Source organism: Elephantulus edwardii, unplaced genomic scaffold (genome assembly GCF_000299155.1).
Source record: "Elephantulus edwardii isolate Elephantulus edwardi_28Jun2011 unplaced genomic scaffold, EleEdw1.0 scaffold00315, whole genome shotgun sequence".
NCBI classification, from domain to species: domain Eukaryota; kingdom Metazoa; phylum Chordata; class Mammalia; order Macroscelidea; family Macroscelididae; genus Elephantulus; species Elephantulus edwardii.
The window spans coordinates 1,880,279-1,901,622 of NW_006400065.1; the positions used below are offsets into that span (position 1 = coordinate 1,880,279).

Below are 21,344 nucleotides of genomic sequence, written 5' to 3' on the forward strand. Positions count from 1 at the left end.
TAATATAATATTATAAATATATATTATATAATATAAATCTATAAAAAAGATTATGATTCCCAGTGGCACAGTGGGTTAAGCATTGGCCTCCTTAACAGAAAGGTTTGGTAGTTCACCTATATCAGATAATTATGGAGGGGAAAGATGAGATAGTCTGCTGCTTCCGCAAAGATTTACAGCTTTGTAAACCCCATAGGACAATCTTCTCTGTCCTGCCTAGATCTGTGAGTCATAGTCAACTCGACAGCACATAACTACAACACCAACAACAACATGTGACAGTTCTTCTCTGTCCTGCAGTGTGGCTGAGTTGGGATCCACTAAACATAGCAGTGAGTTTGAGTTTTAGGCTTCCATAAGATTATTTTAGGGGTGAAATGAGAGCATACAGAGGTCTATTAAATGTCAGTAGTGTTATTACGAACAGTTGATGTGTGCCATTAATTTGGAACCGACCCATTCCAGTGGGTTTTCAGAGGCAGTTAATTGCATGGGAGGAGACTTCCCATTTCTCTCCTATGGAGCACCTGGCTGATGGACTTGAACTGAGTGCCTTTGGGATTGCAGCATGGCTTCTTGCCACTAGGCTACCAGAACTCCCAATTATGAACCCTCCATAAAGTTTCATTGAATAAATAAAAAGTGCTTCGCCAAATTTTCAACATTTGATCAACTCCAGAACTGCAGAATTATGGACATTGTATTTTGAGGCTGGGAAGAGGCAGATGGGGCCATGGACTGATAAAGCCATGTTTATAAACAGAGACACTTGGGCTGGAGAAGGGAGCAATTGGTTTAGTGTTGTAAGATTCTGGGAGGCAGTGGGTTTCACAGAAAAGCTGTACAGAACAGTCTTTTTTCTGGAGGAAGGGGAACTATGATGGGAGAGAGAAGCCTCCACCTCTACTCTACCATGGTACCCAGTGCCCTCAGGGTGGCATTCAAGGCTTTTTTTGGCCTGGCTCTTGGCCCCTCTCTAGGAACACCCCCCCCAATTAAATTGTTGTCATTTCTGCTCATGATTCCTTCACCTATAGGCCTCAGATGAGGAACTCAATCCAGTTCAACTCAGGTTAGCCTAACTCAATTCAACTCAACCTGACTCAACTCAATCTGATCTTAACTGAGTTCAACTCAACCTGACTCCACTCTATCCAGTCTTAACTAACCCAGTTCAACTCAATATAAACTGAATAAAAATCAACCCCAGCCCAGTGTTCCCAAGCCTCAGCTCTGGCTATTCCTTTGATCCAGGGCAGTGCCCGTCCCACCGTGGGACACCCCCCCCCACCCGGCCCCACTCACCACCTCCTCTTCCATCTCCTGTTCACCCTCACCACCGCCACTGCTACGGATGAACAGTGCCTTCTGCTTCTCCGCCATCTCATATGTAGCCAGCATCTCAGGGTCATCTCGCAGTGTGTCCAGCTTGGGGTGAAACCACTCCCACTGTGTGGTGCGGTTCAGTGGTTCCAGGATGGTCAGAGGGTCTTCGGGTCGCTGGTTCAAGATCTTGGTCAGTAGGTTCACCAAGTGCTCATACCTTCACAGGGGGAAGAAATGACCCACCCAGCTCAGCGGGCTTTACTGCTACATACCTGGGCCTGTGTAATCCACTCTAAACTCACCCAGTCCAAGCAGGGAGAAAAGACAAGGGCCCCGTGGAGCTAACATTCCAATGGAAACAGCAACCCCCCACCAAACCCACTGCCGGGGAGTCAATCCCAGTCTTAGTGACCCTGGGAGGGGTTCTAGCTGCGCTGCTAACTGGAAGGTTACACTTCTCTGGCAGTTCAGACCCACCAGTGGTTCAGTGAGAGAAAGATGGACAATCCTCCTGTTATATACAGCCTCAGGAATGTAACAGAAGACCAGCAATGAGGTGGTTCCAACTTGATGTCACTGTGTTACGTTTGAATGACCCCATCAGACAGTGGAGCTGTAATGTTTTAGGAAAGGGGAGATCTGGGCGTCTCATGGTAAGGGCTGTGCTTCCAACTCAAAGGGCACTATTTTTCAATCCATTAACTGCTCTGTGGGAGAAAGACGGGCAATCTCCTGTGTGATTTACTGCCTCTGAAAACCTTCTGGAGGGTCAGCTATGAGATGTTTCTGACTCAGTGGTATATAACAATTTAAAATTTTTTTTAATTTATTATATTTTGTGTGTGTACCATCAAATCAGATCTGACTGGTACAGGAGGAGATTGCCCCTCCTTCTCCAGCAGAGCATCTGGTGAATTCGAACCATGCACCTCTTGAATTGCAGTGTAGCTTCTTGCCACTAGGCCACCAGAGCTCGCCAAGAATTTTTTTTACAAGAGCCAATTGTCCTATCTTTCTCCCATAGACCAGCTAGTAGGTTTAAACCTTTAATTTTTTGGTGACTTTAAACATTGTGCCACTTCCTAACAAGTCTATAAAACTAAGCCAGTTCCACTGCTACTAAGTCAATTCTGCTTCATAGTAGCCCTCTGTCAGGTGTTGGAGGCGTTAAAGTTTTTTTAAAAATAAAAGGTAAAGAAAGATTTTGTAGAAAGCTACATCCCAAAGGATTTGCCCTCTCTCCTAGAAAGGATATATGGAAGAGAGGCCAGAGGCTGTAAATTTTTATAGGACACTTGCTCTTTCAAGGAGCATCTGGTGGACTCAAACTCCTAACCTTACACCTCACGCATCAGGATTCCCAGCAGTGACTACCCTAAAATGGAAACTTGGAGAAAGCTAATTCTTTCTTATACTTATTAGTGGATACTGGTTCCCAACCCAGTTCTAGCTCTCTACGTGGTAAGCAGTTTGTAGCCTCTCTGGTGGCGTAATCCATAGGGAGCTGCACTACTAAGCCAAAGCCCGCACCTCTCCAGTGGTTCAAATCCACCAGCAGCTCTGAGTTAGAAAGATGGGCAATCCTCTCCTCTCGAGCCAGTTATGACCTTGGGAAACCAGTAGAGGGTACAGCTATGAGTTGGTTCCAAGTCACCAGTCAGTCAGTCATGCAGAGGAAAAGAGGAAGGACCCTCAGCAGGTTGTGAGGCTGCCCAGGATCGGGCTGGGCTAGCTCTGCTGCCTGCAGGGTCTCTGTGAGTCAACCTGCTGGCTCCTAACATCGCCCTGTTTGCTGCATTTCTAGCTGAACCTGGATGGTTACAAACCCAACCAAATCCACTTCCCTTGAGTTTATTCCGGCTCTCAGTGACCCTGTAGGACAGAGCAGAACCCCACGGGGTTTCCAAGGCTGTACATCTTTGTGGGAGGACAATGGTATGTCTTTCTCCCATGCAGCACTGATGGAATACACCTGCCGATCTTTTGAGGTCACCAAGGGCTCTTGGAGGAGCCTGGATAGTCTTCAAATATGCAAAATACTGTTTGTCAAGAAGGAGCCCTGGTTGCTAAACAGTTACAGAGTTTGGCTGTTGACCTAAAGGTTGGTGGTTTGAACCCACCTAAGGACTCCATGAGCGAAAGACCTGGCCATTTGTTCCTGCAAAGACAGCAGCCTAGACAATAGTATGTGGTAGTTCTGCTTTGTCACGTGGGTCACTTTGGGTGGAAAATTTATCTGATGGTCACCTAACATGTCAGGGAGTGGCTTTTGTGATTTTTCCTTTGGATTCATTTCTCCATCTAGGGTTTTGTTTTTTTTTTTAAAGAGTCTTTTTTAAAAAAAATAATTTATATTTTGTGTGTGTACTATCAAATCGGATCTGACTGGTACAGGAGGAGATTGCCCCTGGTGGATTTGAACTGCGCACCTCTGGGATTGCAGTGCAGCTTCTTGCCACTTGGCCATCAGAACTCCCTCATCTAGTGTTTTCAATTCTGTGACTTTTCAGACACAACACCAGGGCTGTCTCCTGATGCACCTCTGGGCTCAAACTAACTTTTTGGCTAATACTCAAGTGCTTAAGCTTTTGCACCTCCCGGGGCCGCCTGTGATTGCTCGGCCACTGCTTTGGAGACCCCAGGGAGGATTACTGTAAGTTGGACCAACTCAACACTCAATCAATGAGTGTTTTGGTTTGAGCTGTCAAGTTAGGTTTTGACCCAGTGGGGCAGAGCTGACCTGACCATAGAGTTTCCAAGGCTGTAAATCTTATTTATGAAGAGACAGCCTCATCTTTCTGCTACAGAGCAGATTACAGAGTCAGACTGCTGATTTTCCATAGCAACCCACCAGGGGTTCCTTAGGTTGGAATGAAAAGACAAAGCAGAACACCCACTGCTGTTGAGTTGGTTTTGACTCATAGTAACCCTCCCACCTGCCAAGTTTCTGAGGCTGGAAATCTTTATGGGAGGAGCTGGTGGAGTCAAATTGCCAATCTTTCAGTTGGCAGCCTGACACATTACATACTGCACCATCAGCACTCCATGAAGGGGGAATTATTGCACTCATAAAGAGAAAACATTTCCAGAGTACTGAAGAGCAATGATGTCAGTCTGGAGACTAAGGTGTGCCCGAGCCAGGCCATAGTCTTCACAATTGCTTGCTACCCATCAGAGAGATGGATGGTAACTAGGGATGCTAGAAAGAGAATGGATTTCTTTAAGCTGTGTTGCTGGAGAAGAGTGTTAAATATACCATGGACTGATAAGAGAACAAACAGGTTCATCCTGGAGAGGGTGAAACCAGGCTGCCTCTTGGAGGCAAGGATTCTGAAGCTTTATCTGACATACTTTGGAAATGTTGCAAGGAGGGACTGATCTTTGGAGACATTATGCTTGGAAGGGTGGAGGGACAGAGAAACAGAGACCATTGATGAGATGGATTGACTGGGGTTATGAGGATAGGTGTGTCAGAAGACAGTCAAGTTGGCACAGGATAGAGCAGGTTTTTGAGTTGTTGTACATAGGGTTGTTATGAGTTGTGACTCACGGACACATGACAGCAACATCATAAAGGGAAGTCCTAAATCATTTACACTACATGCCAATTCACCATGGGAAGGAGTGAATACTTTGTCCTGTGAGATTGGAAATGAAGATTCCCACTTTCACCAGTTCTACTGAACACAGTATTGGAGTGTTCAGCCAATGTAATATGACATGAAAAAGAAAACAAAAAACAGGAAAAGACAAAAATTGTCATGGTTTGCAGATTTGAATGATTGGGAATGTGCAAAGGCTTTGAGATAGGAGGTGTCTGGCATGATGAGGGAACAGTGAGCTGAACTGGTGTTAGGGATTATAGGAGAAGGCTAGAGTATAAATTGTACCACAGTGGTTTCCATCCACTGAGCCTGGTGCCATGTTGGGTCCTTGAGAGCAATGCTGAATTCTTACTACAACCATATGCCCAGGAAACAGTCACGGTCCCTGTTAAGTCATAAGGTCACACAGTAGTGGCAGTTTGGATTTGAAACCATTTGGTGTGATTCCAAGGCATATCTGTATAACTCTCTGCTGTGTGGACAGGCAGACCTTGTCAGCTGGGAGTTTTGAGGAGGGATCTTCCTGAGGATTGAGAACAGCAAGAGGTTCATTTTAACTGGACTCCAGGAAGTGTAGACTAGAGATGAAGTTTAGAGAAGAGCAGGGTCCCTGAAGATTGGTGAGCAACTTGTGTTTCTCCTGAAGGCACTGGGGAGCCATAGAAAGTTTTAAGCAGAGGAGAGATGGGTTAGTTCAGTAAGACTCGTTAACCTCATCTCTTCCTGTTCCCACTTGATTTCTTGGTTCCAGCCACTCTGGCCTCCTCAGTGTTCCTCAAAAGCCATAATCCTCAGTCTTTGCACTTGCAATGCCTCATACCTGAGTTCCCCTCCCTCCAGGTGTCCCCTGTCACCCCAGAAGCCTTCTCTCACCTCCTCATTTAACAGGCACGTCCTATCTCCCTGACCCTAGTTCATTTTTCACCTTCTTTTGTTTATTCACGTTCTTCACTAACTGGTGAGTTTTATGGGGCTGTGATGGGCCTAAGAGGTGTGTTATGGCTGCAGCTAAGTACTTCGGCCAGCTCCTTCACCAGGCAGGGGGCTCAGTGGATAAGAACATGGTTTCGAGAGCCAGCTCGCTTGTCCTAGAATCCTAAAGCAGCCACATCCTGAGGGATTTTGGATAAGCAGGCAGTCTCAAGTTTCCTTGTAAAACATGGCTAGATAATGTGGTGATGAGTCTTGGGAAAAGGACTAATATCAGTGGTGACGTGCTTGGCACGTATGTGGTCCCTGAATGCTAACCATTTGTTAGTCTGGTGCGATCAGTACTGCAGAAAGCTGGCTAGTCTCCTCCCCTCAGTACTCCTTGGAAAGCCAGGGAGCTGCGAGTTGGAGCAGTGTGTGTTTGGCTGGTTCGATTAACCTGGCTAGTTAAGTTCCCAGGCTAGGAATAGTCCGGTTATGAACTTGTCCCTTAATGTGAGGGAAATGTTTGGTTATTTTGGAATAATGGAACCAACCTCTACTTGAAGCAAATTCATCACATCCACCTCCATTTGCTACATGTGCAACTTGTAAAGAATTAAAAAGGTTTTTGAGCCCCTTCTTGCACGAGCTGAAAGCCCACTGCCATTGAGGTGATTCCAGCTCTTGGTGACCTGCCATCAGATTTCTGAGGCTATTGATCTTAACAGGATGGTACAGCTCCCTCGGTGCAGCTGGTGGATTCGAACTGGTAACCTTTAGGTTAGCAGCCTAATCATCACCAAGGCTCCCAGGTCAAATAACTGCCAGCACCCGTTTTTCGATCACCTACAAATCTCATGTTCAGGAATGTATCTTATCTGTATCCCGCGGTCTGCCTGTTTCAGGCCCCTGATTCCTCATCTAAGATGGCTCCAGGGCAGTCACTTGCTCTAAGGGGTGATCTGACCGATGAGACCCCGACCCTGGGGCGAGGCCCTGGCAGGGGGCTCCCTCCCTGCCCTCCTCACAGGCTGAGGTCGCATTTGACGCTGGTCTGCAGCAGGTAGGCCTTGGCGTTCTGCACTGCCAGCTCCCGAGGCTCGGGCTCCGGCACCTCCAGGTTATAGATGAAGCCCAGGTCAGAGGAGGAGTAGTGAAGCGTGGGGTCGTCCCTCATGTAGGGCCCATGCTGGGGGCTCTCCAGCGGCAGGTCCTCTCGGGGGTAGAACGGGTCCAGGAGGTCAGGGCGCAGGTCCTGGTAAGCGGTGTCCAGGCGCTGGAAGAGGTGGCTGGGATCCTGTTCCAGGTGCTGCAGCAGGATGCCTTGGCTCCTGGCTCCGCCTCCATCCATATAGGGATAGGGCTGGTACCCCTGGGGCTGCAGGACGCCCTGGATGGGGTACCCCACACCATCCCGCTGGGTTTCGGAGGCCTGGAAGGCCTGGGTCATCTGTGTGAAGTTGGGGTGACTGGTCCAGAGCTCCTGCTGGGGGCTAAAGGGCATCTGCAGCTGTTCCTCCAGGCCCGCAGGCTGGGGGTAAAGGAAGCCTTGGTCAGGGTGCTGATCTGCGTCTGGGGAATCCTCCAGGCCCGCAGGCGGCTCTGGGGCTGCAGGGCGCTCAGGGTAGGGCGGCTTGTCCCCCATGGCTGCAAAGGGCACGCAGAGGCGGCCAGAGCACTCGCCGGCCAATAATGCCCGGCAGTTGCTAAGCCAGCGCTGTCAGTTTCTGGGGAGGGGGCGGGCCGTTACCAGGGGAGGCAGGGGAGGGCGCAGGCGCAGCACACGGGGGGGGGGGGCTCGGAGGCCGCGAGCCCCCGGGGGTGGGGGCCTGGTCCGCGGAGGGAAGACACTGAAAGCTCATCCGTTCCGAGAATCTTTTTATTTCTGTCGCGGCAAATGCGCGCCCGCTCGCCCGCCCTCCCAGCCCATCAGCTGTTCCCCTTGGTCTCGGGCTCCCCAGCCTCCTCGGCGGCCGGGCTGGGGGTCTTCCTGGCGTCCTCTCCCGCAGGCGCGAGGGTCTGGGGGCTCCGCTCCTCCTTGGAGGTCAGCCCGGCCACTGCCGGCGCCTCCTGGTGACAGAGGGGGGCCGGTCAGTGGCAGCGGGGTCCCACTGTCCAGTTTCCACCCCCGTCCAGGGTCAGCCCTCACGGGGCCCTGGCTCGCACCTGCACCTGCACCTGGACGGGGGCTGTCCCTACCTTGGGGAGGGGACCCTCGAGGCTCGAGTCCAGGAGCGCAGCCTCTGTCAGCCCCGAGTCGTCGTCCATGCTGATGAAGATGGACGGGGTCTCGCCCTCCGGACCCTCCTCCCGGAAATCCATGGTTTCCTCGGGCGGGGGCGGGCCGGGCCTGGCGGAGGCCGAGGAGGAGACCCCTGCGCCCCCCGGCTTCAGCTTCTGTTCCTCCTCCAGCTGCCTCTTGAGGGCCTTCTCCTGGGCCAGCCGCAGGCCAATGAGGTCCTGAGGGGGCCGGGGGGCCGGGGGTGGGGCCAGGGCCAGGGGCTCCAGGTCATCCTGCGGGTGTGAGTGGCAGCACTGACCGGTGGGGGTGGGCGGGAAAGGGGCTTGTCCCCAGTCCCCGTCCTCCAGGCAGCCCCTCTGCGGAGGGAAGCGGGTGGGGCTGGGGGCTGTCCTCTCGGGCTGCAGGCCCCTCACCTCTTCCAGGGGCCCCGGGGGCACCTCCTTGGCCTCGGGCTCCTGCTTGCCGCTGGCCTCCAGGATGGCCATGATGGAGTTGGGGATGTGCGCTTGCTGGAGCAGAAACAGGAGGTGAAGGCTGGGGAGGTGTGGGATCCCCCGCGGGCCGCCCCCCACTGGCTGGCACCCCAGGATACCTGGTGGGGGGTGAAGGAGCGGACGTGCGCCAGCAGGGGCTCGCGGAGCTCTGGGCACTTGTCGAAGACGGCGCCCAGCTGCTGGGGCGGCAGCTGCAGGATGACCTGGAAGCTCTGGGGCTTGGTGCGCTGACAGCACTTGACGAAGCCCTCCCACACCTTGGGGTACTTCCACACCTGGGGGGGGGGGCGGGCACGTGTGAGACCCTGGCAAGATAGGTCCTGCGCCCCACAAGCACAGGAACCCCATGGCCAGGCCTCCCCCCAGAGGGCTTCCTGTCCCCCATCCAGCTGCAGGAAGACGTGGAAAAGGTGGGGACTGCCCCCTCTCGCATGGTGTCCTCCCAGGGGCAGACAGGCCGAGGGAGGGCTAAGGGCGCGTCTGGGGTCCCACAGTGTGGAAGGGGGTAAGCCATGGCAGCGGGGGAGGCAGCCACACCTGCATCTACACGGGTGAACTGGGGGTGTAGCCCTCTCCTGTCGGCACTGCCTGGAAGGAGGTGGGAGGGGGAGGAGGAAGAGGAGCAGCCTGCCTCAGCGGGCACCTGGGGGCTGGGCAGGGGGTGGATACCTGCTTCATGATGAGGCGGGACAGGATGTTCATGACGAAGCCCCCCAGGCGGGGGTACATGGTCAGGGACTGGATGACCGTCCTCATGAGCAGCATGGGCAGGGGGCTCTGCTCCATCAGCTGCTGCATCACCACGGCCAGCACCTCCGACGTGTACACGTTCCGCTCCGCGAAGCACAGGTTGGTGGCTGTGAGGAGGGGGACAGCGGCCCTGTCCTCGGTCCAGCTGCCGGGTATGTGGGAGCCCTGGAGTTCGCCCGGAGGGGAGCCCTGGCCAAGCCCAAACTACGAGAGCTTGGCCCCTTCTTTTTGGAGCCACCCTCCCTAAAGATGGACCGAGTGGGAGACATGGCCAACTATGGGAGACTCACTCAGGTCTGATGGGGTGTGACAGGCCCTCTCCGGTGAGGAGAGGCACAGAAGACACAGGAAAGACCTGCCACTATCGAGCTGGGAGCGTGGGGGACACCAGGCCTGGGGCTATGTGGGGTGCCCAGAGAGAGCAGGTAGCTCACAAGAAGATGGGTCAAGAAAATGAGGCTCAGAGCCCAAGATGACAGGTGAGCAAGGTTGTGGGGCTGGGGCCCCAATGTCAAAGAGAGGCATATCCCGTTCCATTGTGCTAACATAGAGCAAGTTGCCTCAGAACTCTCTTCCCCAAACACGATCTGCTGTTTGTGTGTGTGTGAGTGAACACCTCTTTACTGAATTAGAAGGGAGGCCTACAAGGCTAGTGGGGAGCAGTGTGGGTCTACCTGTGAGGAATGGGGGCTGGAGAGAAGCTGGGGGAACTGGTGAGGAGCTGGGGGTCTGGGGCAGATATGGAGGAATGTGGGAGAACCTACAGGGAAACCAGAAGCACTTGCTCCCTCAGATGGCCAGTGGCTCCTGCATGTGCCCCTCAGCGCCCCAGCCCTTCTACCATAGTCTTTACATTCACCCCCACACCTGACTCTCCAGAGCTCAAGGCCAAGGTTTTCCCCGTTCCAGCCTGACCTCTCTAGACCAGGCAACCCTTTCCGGCCAACTGCTCCAGGACCAGGCTGCCACCGCATTCCTTGCTCTCTAAGCGTTCCTGGAATACTCTGGACCCCCCCCCCCATTCTACTGTCCGGGGTTAAGCCTGTCTCCTGGGTTGGCCTTGAAGCTGCAGGAGAGCAGGGCCAGTAGAAGGCTGTTTTAACGGCAGGTGGAAAGCCCCACCCAGAGCTTGTCTAGTAACACAGAGCTCATTAAGAGGGGTGAGGCCTCCAAGGGAGGTGGTGCCCACATATGGCATCAGATATGGGGAACCCCATAGCATACGCAATGGTCTTTGTGCAATCAGGATTTAGTCTGGCACCCCAAACTCGCTATTTAGTGGATTCCAACTCCTGACACCTCTATGGGACAGAGGACAAAGAACCATCCCACGTGGCTTCCAGGCTGGAATCCCACAGAGGGGGCTCTGACGGAGGGGGTCCACAGGGAGCTGCACTAGTGACCCAAAGGCAGCACCTCTCTGGCCATGGTTCCACGGGCCTGTGCCATCTGCAGCCTCCAAAAACCCACTGGAGGGTCAGCTACAAATCAACTCCATCTCAAGGGCAGTGAGTGCACCTTCACGGCTGCAGACTGCCCCATCTTTCTCCTGCAGTGGCTGGGGGTGTTCAAACCTCCAACCTTTTGATTAGCAGTCATGTTTTCCAGCCACTACCCCATGAGGAGTCCTTCGGTGCTGTCAGAACAGGTGCAGGCTAATTGGGTGTGGGGACTGGCCCCCAGTGGGTGTGGAGGGCAGAGTGTTCTGCAGAGGGGTGCTGCTGCTCAGGGCTCCTTGTGAGAAAGGACGGGAGTAAAGGGTGCCACCTGCTGACCCTCCAGGCCTGGCTACTGAGCACGTGTGTGATCACAGAAAGACCTCTCAGGCCTGACTCTGTACCACAGGTGGTTAAGGAACGCAGGGGCAAGGCCCATGAAGGGCTTTGGGGGCATACCCATGCATCTCATCCTTGAGAGTGGATCCTGAACTGCTCTGGGCACCTAACGGACCCGCCATGGACCAGCTTCCACTTCCCAGATCTCACCCAGCCACGCACCACCAACTCCAAATCTCTCCTCTTCAGTATGAACGTGGACTTGAACGTCACCTGAAGTCTCTGTATGACCTCAGCCCAGACCCTAAAAAAACCTGTGGACGACGACTGACAAGTAGCTGAAGCAGTTACTTCAGGTGAACAAGAAACTAGTCACAGAAGACCCACTCTGCCTGCTCTCCTCAGAGAAGAGTCAAAGACACTGCACCTGCACACAGGGAGAGGCTGACCAGGGCTGTAGCCTCCCCTGGAAGGGAGCGGAGGAAGCAGGGCTGCTCCAGGGCGATAGTACTGAAACACTGTGGGCTTCACGTGGGTGGAACAGTGAGGGCTGAGCTTCCAACTTGGGTCCATCTGACTTTGGAGCCTGTATTGTATTTTTTCCATTACACAGCGGAGCTGCTGTGTGACCCTGGGCAAGTCACTTAACCTCTCCGGTGTCTGTTTCTTTAAGAGACGTGTGGTGAGGGTGCAGGTGTGGGAGCCGCTGGAGGGAGGCTGGCTGAGAGTGAGCTAGCTGTCTGTGAAGGGTGCTGTGAGGCAGTGCAGACCCCCACCGCCTTGGAGGCCTGCTCCCCTGGCTGGATCTCAGTCCGGAAACATCCCAGTGCACACCTGGTGGGGCTCACTTCCTGACTAAGCTGCTTGTCAGCTGGGTCTCAGCCTGCTCAGCTATGGGGTCAGCTGCCTAGTCCTCAGGCTGGGGTGGGGCAAAGAAGGTGTCCCCCACATTTATCCTGGGCTATTCCATGCCAGTGCGTGGTAGGGGTGCCTCAGATGGGGAAGAGCAAGGGGTGCTCAGAGGGGGACAGGCAGGTACCCACTCTGGAGCCAACGGGGAGCTGCAGGAGGCACCAGCTCCAGAACCTGGCAAGGGGACTAGGGTGGGGACAGCCCCTCACCTTTGATGATAGACTTCATGTCGCACTTGACCGTATCAATGTTGTGCAGTGCAATCAGCAGCTCTCCAGGGTTCAGGGGGGACAGGGCAGAGTTCCCTTCACCTGCAGTGTGTGAGATGGGGCATGGGAGACAGTACAGGGGTGTTAAGGAGAAAGCTGGGTCCCAGGTTTGGGGACCTGTGACCCACAGCCCAGAGGCCTTGATGGCTCAGTCCCTGCTGGGAAAGAGCTGGGGCACATGGCAACAGGATGTGGACTCTTGTCATCTGATCCTCACAGACACTTGTCTTTTTTCTTTTTTAAAAAAAAGGGTGAGCTCTGGTGGCCTAGTGGCAAGAAGCTGCACTGCAATCCCAGAGGTAAGCAAGAGGATATTTGCTCCTGTACCAGTCAGATTTGATTTGATGGTGTACACACACACACACACACACACACACACACACACACACACACACACTGTACCAGTCAGATTTGATTTGATGGTGTGTGTGTGTACACACCCCCACACACACCCCAAACAAAAAAAATAAAAAATCATGAGGTTATGTGTAAAACTCTAGATAGGCTCAACTCTTCCCTCTTATCTAGGGCATAGGGTGATGGATCCAGTTATACATGACTTGGCTCTTTTTCTAGGTTGAGAGCTGCATGGCCAGGGTAGGGAGAGATCTGAGGAGTTTGGTACCAGGAGCCAAAGGGTGTCACCTACCGTGCTGGGTACCCAGCAGGCGGTTGAAGACCTCTTTCACCACGATGGGGTTGAGCTTGATGAGTTTAGGCAGGGCTTGGATCACCTCCTTCTACAGGGAGAAGGGCAGGGGGAGCAGTGAAATACAGCCTCCACCTCAACAAGCCATACCCTCCAATGGCCCTGGCTGGCTCCTCCCTCATCACCCCCTCTGCTCCTCAGAGGCAGGCCAGTCAGTGGGCCTGACCTGCCCACGTCCATGCTAGTCCCCATCCAAGTCTGTCTCTGTCTGTCTCTCTCTCCATGCACCAACTACAAATATCGACATGAAGGTTCACACAGGCCCTACAGCCCGTCAGGGACAAGACAGGTCAGGGAAAATGATGCTGAGGGGAAGGGTTTATTGCTGTGGCTCCTGGCAGTTTCTAGCATGTGATTTTTATAGGAGCAGTTTGCCAGGTCCTTCTTCCATGTAGCTGCTGGGTGGGTCTGAACTCCCAACCTCTGGTTAACCATTTCACCAGCAGGACTCCTCACTAGATGAGTTGGAGGCTCAGAGAGATTAAGTGACTTGCTCAAGGTCACAGAGAAGGATGAGGCAGAGTTCACAATTCTGGCTAACTGTATGGCATGAGCCTCTAAGACTTCAGACCGCAGGCTCTAAGATAGGATCCCACATTCTCTGTCTCTAAATCAACTACTGCTTTTCAGAACCCGGGTGTTTTGCCCCCAGCCCCACCTGAGGGACAGAGGGGTGTCCCGGTGCCCTACCTTCTCCAGACCATTGAGCACGGGGATGAGGAAGCGGACGTCAGGCAGGCGCTTGTGGTACAGGTCTCTGACCCGCTTCACCAGCTCTGGGGAGGGCGGGACTGCGGGCAGGAGGCACAGGTGATGGGGCTGGGGTGTACCAGGTGGGAGAAGAAAGGGGGAAGGGTGTGCGTGTGCAGGTGTGGGGAAGGGGCACCTCAATTTCAGAGCAGGAATCTGTGGCCTCTTGGTTTCTCCAGTGCAGTTCCCAGTGGAGAAACTGAGGCTGAAGGGCAGGGAAAGGATAAGGCCTGACGACCAGGGGAGGCAGGGGCTCTGGGCTCTAGCCTTTGGGCAGGGAGAACTGGGCTAGTCCAGGTGACGGAAAAGCGTGAAAGCAGGATGTTCTGGGCACCTTTGTCTGTGAGGCTGTGCAGACAGCGGGTGACCAGCGTCTCTGCTCCCTTGGGACAGTTCTCCACCAGCAGGAGCAGCTCTGGCGAGTTCATGCCCATCCCTCGGATCTGGAGGGAGAGACGAGAATGAGGGGAGGTCCTGGGGCAGGGACTGCAAGATGATTGGCACCCAAGTTGAGGGTCAGGGAGGTGAGGAGCACTAGGGTTTGAGGGGGCAGGGCTTAGGCACCTGGGGAAAAGCAACGCTGCCCCAGCATCAGTGGCCTCGTTCAGTCCCCTCTTCATGGTGCCACTGGCCTAGCTGGGCTGCAGGCTCCTTCAGGAATCAGTCCTGCCTTGTGCCCCACACACAGGGCAGGGACCGGTGCCCTAAGCTCACTCCTTCCTCCCACAATAAACATTTAGGTCCGTGTAAGAAACCCAGAGCTCTGCTGTGTAGAAGCGCCTGCTCCCAGAGCTCACTTCTCTGCAGGCCTCAGTCCTCACAATAACCCTACCAGCCTCATTTTCCAGGCAAGAGCACGGTTGAGCCTAGGTGCCAGTTATGTGGGGGTGAAGGTCATCATCTTGTCCCTCTGTTCACGTTTGGGCATTTGTGTAATAAGCACGTCTCGGTCAGAGATCCAGGAGAAAGTGGCTTCAAACCCAGCTGCAGGCAAAGGCTAGATGTTTGGAATTCCAGGTGCCACTTTGTGTCTGAGTTGGTCCTCACTGGGGGAACGAGGGCCCTGTGGTGGCAGGGTCTCTGATGGCTGCTGAGGATTCCCACTTGCTGTGCAGAAGGGCCGCCTTCTCGGGAACCAGCAACCCCGTCCATGTGCACCTGCGCACTGGATCCTTGCCTCCGCTTCTTGTTAGGTGGTGAGCCAAGTACGATTCATAGCGACCCTATGAACAACAGACCTGAACCCTGTCCTCTCCTACGTCAGCCTCATCACCTTGACACATGTGAGGACCCCAGCTGCAGTTACTATTTCAAGCCACCTCCTCAGTTTACTGGGGCTCAGTGTGAACCCAGCTCTGTCCAAGCCCAGGCTCTAATTCACAGGACACCCCACTGTCCTCCCTTGAACTGGCGGCATGAGCATGTCCCACAAGCTAAGCAATACTTGGCCTGGGCTGACCATGAGATCTAAGGGAAAGAGCGGGTGTCGGGCCAGGCAGGACCTGCGGAGCTCGGGCCTCACCGGCTGCTCGATGACCCTCAGCACCGTCCGCTTGATGTCCGCGATGGCCTCAGTGTACACGGCAGCCAGCTCGTGGATGAGCTTGTGGTTCTGAGGCAGAAGGGCCAAGTAGAGGTACAGACACTGCTTCACCGTCTCCTCGGTCCAGGGTGCTGCCACCTCTGAGGCCAGAACAAGGGTTGGGCTAGTGGTCATGCTTTCCCTTTCCCAGCCTCTTCAGTCCCCGGGAGAAGGGGGCAGGACCATCCCACCCTGAGGGACCATCAGGGAGGTAGGACAGGACTGGACCTGTCCCTGTGGAAGCTGAGTTCCCATCCTGTTCAGTCCTCTGACCCAGAGACCCTCCTGAGTCAGCTCTGCCCTGTCCCGCCTGCTCCAGCAGAACCCTTTCCTGATGCCGTGTCCTCAGGACAGTGGAAGCTCCCCGCCAAGGCTGCCCTGATGGCCCTGACTGGGCACTGCTGTCCACCGCTCTCCAGGGCCGCAGACTCCTGCGTTTCTGAGCCTTTCCACACAGTCCCTTTTGCCTGGAACCCTGCCTGTTTTATCGTACCCACTCATACATGGCGGGGCAGGTCTCCTATCCTCTCAGACTTTGCATTTCACATCCCACCATTTACTGATGCACTTAGTGGGGATCCCCCATCTGTGACTCCGGGGGACTCAGAGCTTTGCTGAGGAACTGGATGCCTACTTGAAACGTCCAGCCCTAACTTATATTCTCTCTGCCAGAAGGCCTGACCAGAGCTGCTTCCCTTGCCAGACCCTTTGTGGAACCCTCAGCCCTGCTGTCCCTTCCTCCAGGAAGTCCTCCATGTCTTACAGGCTAGGACAGTTACCCTTTTGGCTTTCTACTGTAGTGGCAAGGGTCAGGTTTGATTTTTGACTACTGGAGCCCAGCTCAGAGCCTGGGATCTGGCGGGTGGGGTACCATCTGATGAACCCATGCCAAACCTGTGTCCTTGTCGGCACCGAATAGCACAGACGGCGGGTTGGGGTGGACTAGAAGTTGCAGGTAGTTGAGGGCGAATTTTTCCACGTACTCTCGCAGCTGCTCCTTCTCATACATGCGCTTGATGAAGAGCAGGGCCTGGGAACGCACCTGAGGGGAGGGAGCGGGATGGAGCAGTGCTGGGGAGGCAGCTGCTCCCCAAAGCGACAGCGAACAGAAGAGTCTGGGGAAGGCAGGACCCGGCAGTGGCACCTGTACCCACAGCCCCCGGCAGCTCAGGGGAGGGGGATCTGGCTGATGCAGCCCTGGGGCCTCTATCCTCTCCTCTGTGGCCGAGCAGAGGGTGCCCATGGCCAGTGCAGACTTTCAGCAGCACCCTCTCCGTTTCTTCAGCACTCGCTGCACCCCTAGACCGAGCTTCCCAAGAGTGGTACACTCTCTCCTGGAATGCCTGTCTGCCTGCCTGCTCCGGTGCTGCCTAAACCCTGTGTCACTCAGCCGTCACTTGCTGGGAGGGCTGGTGGGCACAGACTCCACAGTACTGCAGTACCAGGACCGGGAAACGCACTGTGAGGGCCCACCCCAACACACGATGCCACGCTAAGAGCTGGTAAGGGCTGGAATAGGGACAAGGCAAAGCGCCTGCTTTAACTCCAGTACATGCTGCCATACTGTTCCCTCTACCTACAGAGATCCGGGTTCACATGTACCCTCCTCCAGAAGTCTTCCATGGACCCTCTTCCCTGCCTACACCCCAAGTGGATGGTCAAACCTTCCCTGGGGATCCCACAGCTCGTATGCGGGGCTCACAGCACAAAGTACCATCCTGGCCTTTTGCTGAGGGTAGGGGTATGGGCTGCCCTTTCCTAGCCCAGGGTCAGGCCTTAAAAACTCCTCACACTGAAGTGAGTGAGATCAGGGTACCCTTTGTGGGGTGGGGAGTGTGCATGTGCATGCTAGAGGAACAGTCAAGCACAATGGCCCTCATTTCCCAGCTGCTTTTCATATTATCAAATGTTGTTGACTGCTGTATAGTTGAGGTCGACTCATAGCGACTCTATGAACAAAAGACCTAATGCCTTTCCACAGCTATCGCTGTTTCTCCAAGTTCATAGAGTTTCCAGAGGGGTGTGGTTTAGGAAGTGGATGCTACTCCTGCTTCCAAACCTGTTTCACAACTGGGAGCTCCACCAAACACTGTCCATATTGGGAAACCATTCTGGTATTTGATATACGCATGGCACAAGGTTCAGCATCGTAACAAACCCAGGTTACCTCATACAGCACAATGACAAAGAGTGATGTGCAAAGTGGAAGAATGTTCCTCCAGATATAACAGCACTAGTCTCATTTAGTAGTGGTTAAGTGTCATCAAATTGAATACGACTGAGGGTAAGCTTTGCATAAAAGATCTGAACTCTGTTCTGGGATTAACATAATTTCTGTACATTTGTAAGAGAGTTTGTAGAGTTTCCAGTGGCATCTAGTTTTGGAAGTAGATGCCACTCCTGCTTCCCAATTATCAATGGGGGGGGGGAAATGAACCCAAATTATTTCCAGGTGAAACCTTCAGGGAGACAAGGAGAGGCTACGCGGGATTCTCAGAGGAGGGAAGACCTGGGAAATGGCTGGCATGAGTGCAGCCCAGTGCGGGTGGTGGCAGGAGGTGGAGAGTCACCTTGTCCTTCTCATGCGAGCTGAGGTCCAGCAGGACATGCAGGTACTGGAACTGGCGGGACGGGCGCTTGAAGATCAGGTCTCGAAGCGTGGACATGCCCAGGTAGGTTCGGCTCTGTGGGAGGAGCAGGGGCTGTGAGTGAGGCCTGGGCTCCTCGTCACATCCCTACTGTCATAGCCTACTGCTCAGTCTGTGTGACATTCAGAGCAGCCTGAGGGCTGGAGGGAGTGTGAGGAGACCAACAGTGCAAGGGCCCAGGGTGCAAGCCACCTGTACGGTGCTGGGGAGATGTCTCCACTCCGACGTGGAACCCAGACAGAAAGGGCCAGACCCCTCCCAGAGCCTCCTTCCTGCCTAGACTGTGCCTCTCACCCCCTCAGAAGACACAGGGCAGCAGGGAGCAGGGCTCTTCCTGGGTACTCAGTGGGGACCTGCAGCACCTCCCTCACCTCATCCTCACAGTACTTGCGAATCACTTCCAGGGCGCTCTCGGTGATCAGTGGGGCCTCCAGCACCACCTTGGTGAAGATTCTACAAGTGGACAGAGGGTGAGGGAAAGGCTGCTGAGAAGTGGTCTCCTGCTTCCAGCCTGGTTACCCTCTACCAGTCCCACTGACACCAAGGTGCTCGGAGCTGGCTGGCCCTTCAAGACCACCAGTTCGGCTCCCTGGCGGCTGAGTTTGGAGGGGAGCAGATAGGGGGCAGAGGCTGTTAGCTGGGTGCCCAGGTAGAGGCTTGGCCAGACTGCTACCCAGCTCCCCCATTCATCAATGAGGTTGCTAACTTTATTCACTTAATACCAACTCACTGGACAGTATGATTAGGTTCTGGAAGTGCCTTAGCACCACAACAAGATAAAGGTAAATAATCCAATAGAAAAATGGACACAGGATATGAAGAGACACTTCACCGAAGAAGACCTTCAGATGGCCAACAAGTACATGAAGAAATGGTCAAAATCCCTGGGTCTAAAAGAGATGCAAATCAAAACAACTGTGAGGTATCATCTCACCCTAGTAAGAATAGCAAAATTTAACAGAACAGCAAGCAACAAATGCTGGGGAGATTGTGGAGAAACTGGAACACTTATTCATTGTTGGTGGGAGTGTAAAATGGTGCAACCACTGTGGAAGGCGGTAGGGAGCTTTCTCAAAAAACTGCAAATAGAGATACCATTTGACCCAGCAATTCCACTACTGGGAATATACCCCAAAGAGACCAAAACTGACATCCAAGCAGATGCATGCACACCCATGTTTACTGTGGCTTTGTTCACAATAGCAAGGAGTTGGAAACAACCTAAGTGCCCATCAACAAATGAATGGATAGAGAAGCTGTGGCATATTCACACAATGGACTACTACGCTGCATTGAAAACCAAGGAACTCATACATTATTATTCAAAATGGGTGAGCCTGGAGGACATTATGCTGAGTTAAGTATCTTGGTCACAAAAAGACAAATACTGCATGGTGCCACTGTTGTAAAACAGGACTGACATCGGGGTTGGGGAGAGACTGAGAAAGATGGGTTCAATAATGTATACAGCATTGAAACAGATGAGGGAGAAATCTGTTTAAAAGGGATATGTGATTAGGTATTTTTGTCATGACAGGAGTCTAGAGTGAAGGCTGCATAGTGGAGTGGACCTGGGGGAGGGTTTGTAAAACAATGAAAGAATTTTACTTTTCCAAGAGGGTAGTATATTGCGGAAGAGGGCTGGGACGGGAGAAAAGTGCAACAATGAATGAATGGAAACCCAAAGTCTCTGTAAATTTTCATTGAAATTAACAATAAATTAAAAAAAAAAGAAGTGCCTTAGACAGACAACATTGTTTGTCTTCAAGAAGCTTACAGTTCCGTGGTGGAGGTAAGGAGTAGATGAACAAGAACAGAAAGCAGCGTTAAGTACTCTGAGTAAAGCAGCGATGTATGAACACTGAGGGGTGGGAAGCCGTGACCGTTCCAGAGAGCTAATGTCTGGCAGCTGCTGCTGGAGGAGACGCAGCCAGTTATGCACAGAGGCGTGGGGAGAGCCTTCCAAGTGGAGAGAAGAGCAAGTACCAAAGCCCCAAACTGCATGTTCAAGAACAGACATCCAATCAGTAGGACTAAAATTCAGAGGATAAAGGACAGAAAAAGAGGCAAAAGCTTGGTAAGGATGGGATCATGCCAGCCTCAAAGACGGGAAAAGCCCCACCCGCTGTTGCTGAGACCCTTCCGACTCACAGCAACCCTCCACTGGCTTTCTGGCGCTGTACATCTCTACAGGACAGACTGCCTCGTGTCTCTCTTTCAGAGGATCTCACAGGTTTGAACTGCTGACTTTTTGTCAGCAGCCTAACACCTAACCAGCAGTGGAGAGGCTGTAACTTATCCCAAGAGCAGTGGAGAACCACGGGGTGTCTTCACAGGGATGTTAACAAGGTGTTTACATGATGTCACACGGCCTGGGCTTTCTGCAGATACTGACGGGGTGAACTGTAGGCCGAGAACAGTGAGGACACTAGAGAACTGACCCAGACAGAGATGGGCATTCAGGGATGTCCGTCTTCAAATCAAGTGGATGAGACAAGCACTGTATTTACCGATGCGAAAAAGCAGACCCAGAGATTCAGTGAGGCAAGCACATGGAGAACAAGCAGCAGAGGTGGGGACAAGCCCAGGGCCTGGCTAACAACACTGCCCAGGACCTGCTTCCAGAAGGAAGGAGATGGGAGGCCTGAGTAGACACAGGAGACCCGGGTGGGAAGTCACGGTCAGCAACCAGAAAGGAAAGTAGGACACAGACTCTCGGCTGCAGGAAGGGGAGGCCAGGCCTGGGCACCCAGAGAAGGACAGGGCCCACCTGCTTACCCATCCTTCTGGTCCGGCTTCTCCTGCAGGCCAGAGAGCAGGCGCATGAGACAGTCTTCGTACTTGTCCAGGCTGCCCGAGGCGCCGGCAGCCAGGTAGGCGTTGTACTCCTGGTAGAGCCAGGCAAAGGCCAGGTCTAGGCGGGCCCGCACGTCCTCCAGGATAAAGGACAGGACTTCGGCCTTCAGGCCTGAGTCAAACTGCGTCACCAGGCTGGCCAGGATCTTGATGCGCACCTGGGGGGTGGACAAACGAATGAGCAAGCATGTTGGTCTGGAGATCGGCAATCTCAGGGTGCACTGTGACCCTCCCAGACACCACCAACCTACTCCAGAGCCCATCCTCACCCAATGTTGAGAAGGCAAGCTGTTGACCCTTATAGCCAACGGGGCTCCGTCTGAATGAGAACAGAAAACCAAAGAGAGAAAACCACCACAGAACCAAACAATGAGACTGTACGTATATGCTCCACGGGCACATAGAAGTATCTTGAAGGAATTACATCATCTGTGCACTGGTCAGCTCTGGAGAGAGCTGCGCAGCTGGGGTTGGACTCGGAGCCTTACTCCATCTGCACTGCCTGGGAATGGTG

General features: G+C 53.6%; 2 protein-coding genes across 2 annotated transcripts in view; both read right to left on the reverse strand.

Moving 5' to 3' along the window:
- Nucleotides 1-7,488, reverse strand: part of RSPH6A (radial spoke head 6 homolog A (Chlamydomonas)) — a 23,161-nt gene extending 15,673 nt beyond the window's left edge. Inside the window, exons 1-2 of the mRNA XM_006901274.1 lie at nt 6,872-7,488; nt 1,306-1,543 (exon numbers count right to left, since the gene is read on the reverse strand). Of these exons, the coding sequence (XP_006901336.1) occupies nt 1,306-1,543; nt 6,872-7,488 (855 nt within the window). The remainder of the gene's footprint in view (nt 1-1,305; nt 1,544-6,871) is intronic.
- A 284-nt stretch (nt 7,489-7,772) lies between these two features.
- Nucleotides 7,773-21,344, reverse strand: part of SYMPK (symplekin) — a 36,026-nt gene continuing 22,454 nt past the window's right edge. Inside the window, exons 13-26 of the mRNA XM_006901247.1 lie at nt 20,753-20,988; nt 18,346-18,427; nt 17,897-18,010; nt 16,221-16,368; nt 15,267-15,427; nt 14,079-14,187; nt 13,685-13,785; nt 12,935-13,025; nt 12,226-12,327; nt 9,249-9,436; nt 8,678-8,854; nt 8,499-8,594; nt 8,043-8,357; nt 7,773-7,910 (exon numbers count right to left, since the gene is read on the reverse strand). Of these exons, the coding sequence (XP_006901309.1) occupies nt 7,773-7,910; nt 8,043-8,357; nt 8,499-8,594; nt 8,678-8,854; nt 9,249-9,436; nt 12,226-12,327; nt 12,935-13,025; nt 13,685-13,785; nt 14,079-14,187; nt 15,267-15,427; nt 16,221-16,368; nt 17,897-18,010; nt 18,346-18,427; nt 20,753-20,988 (2,058 nt within the window). The remainder of the gene's footprint in view (nt 7,911-8,042; nt 8,358-8,498; nt 8,595-8,677; nt 8,855-9,248; nt 9,437-12,225; nt 12,328-12,934; nt 13,026-13,684; nt 13,786-14,078; nt 14,188-15,266; nt 15,428-16,220; nt 16,369-17,896; nt 18,011-18,345; nt 18,428-20,752; nt 20,989-21,344) is intronic.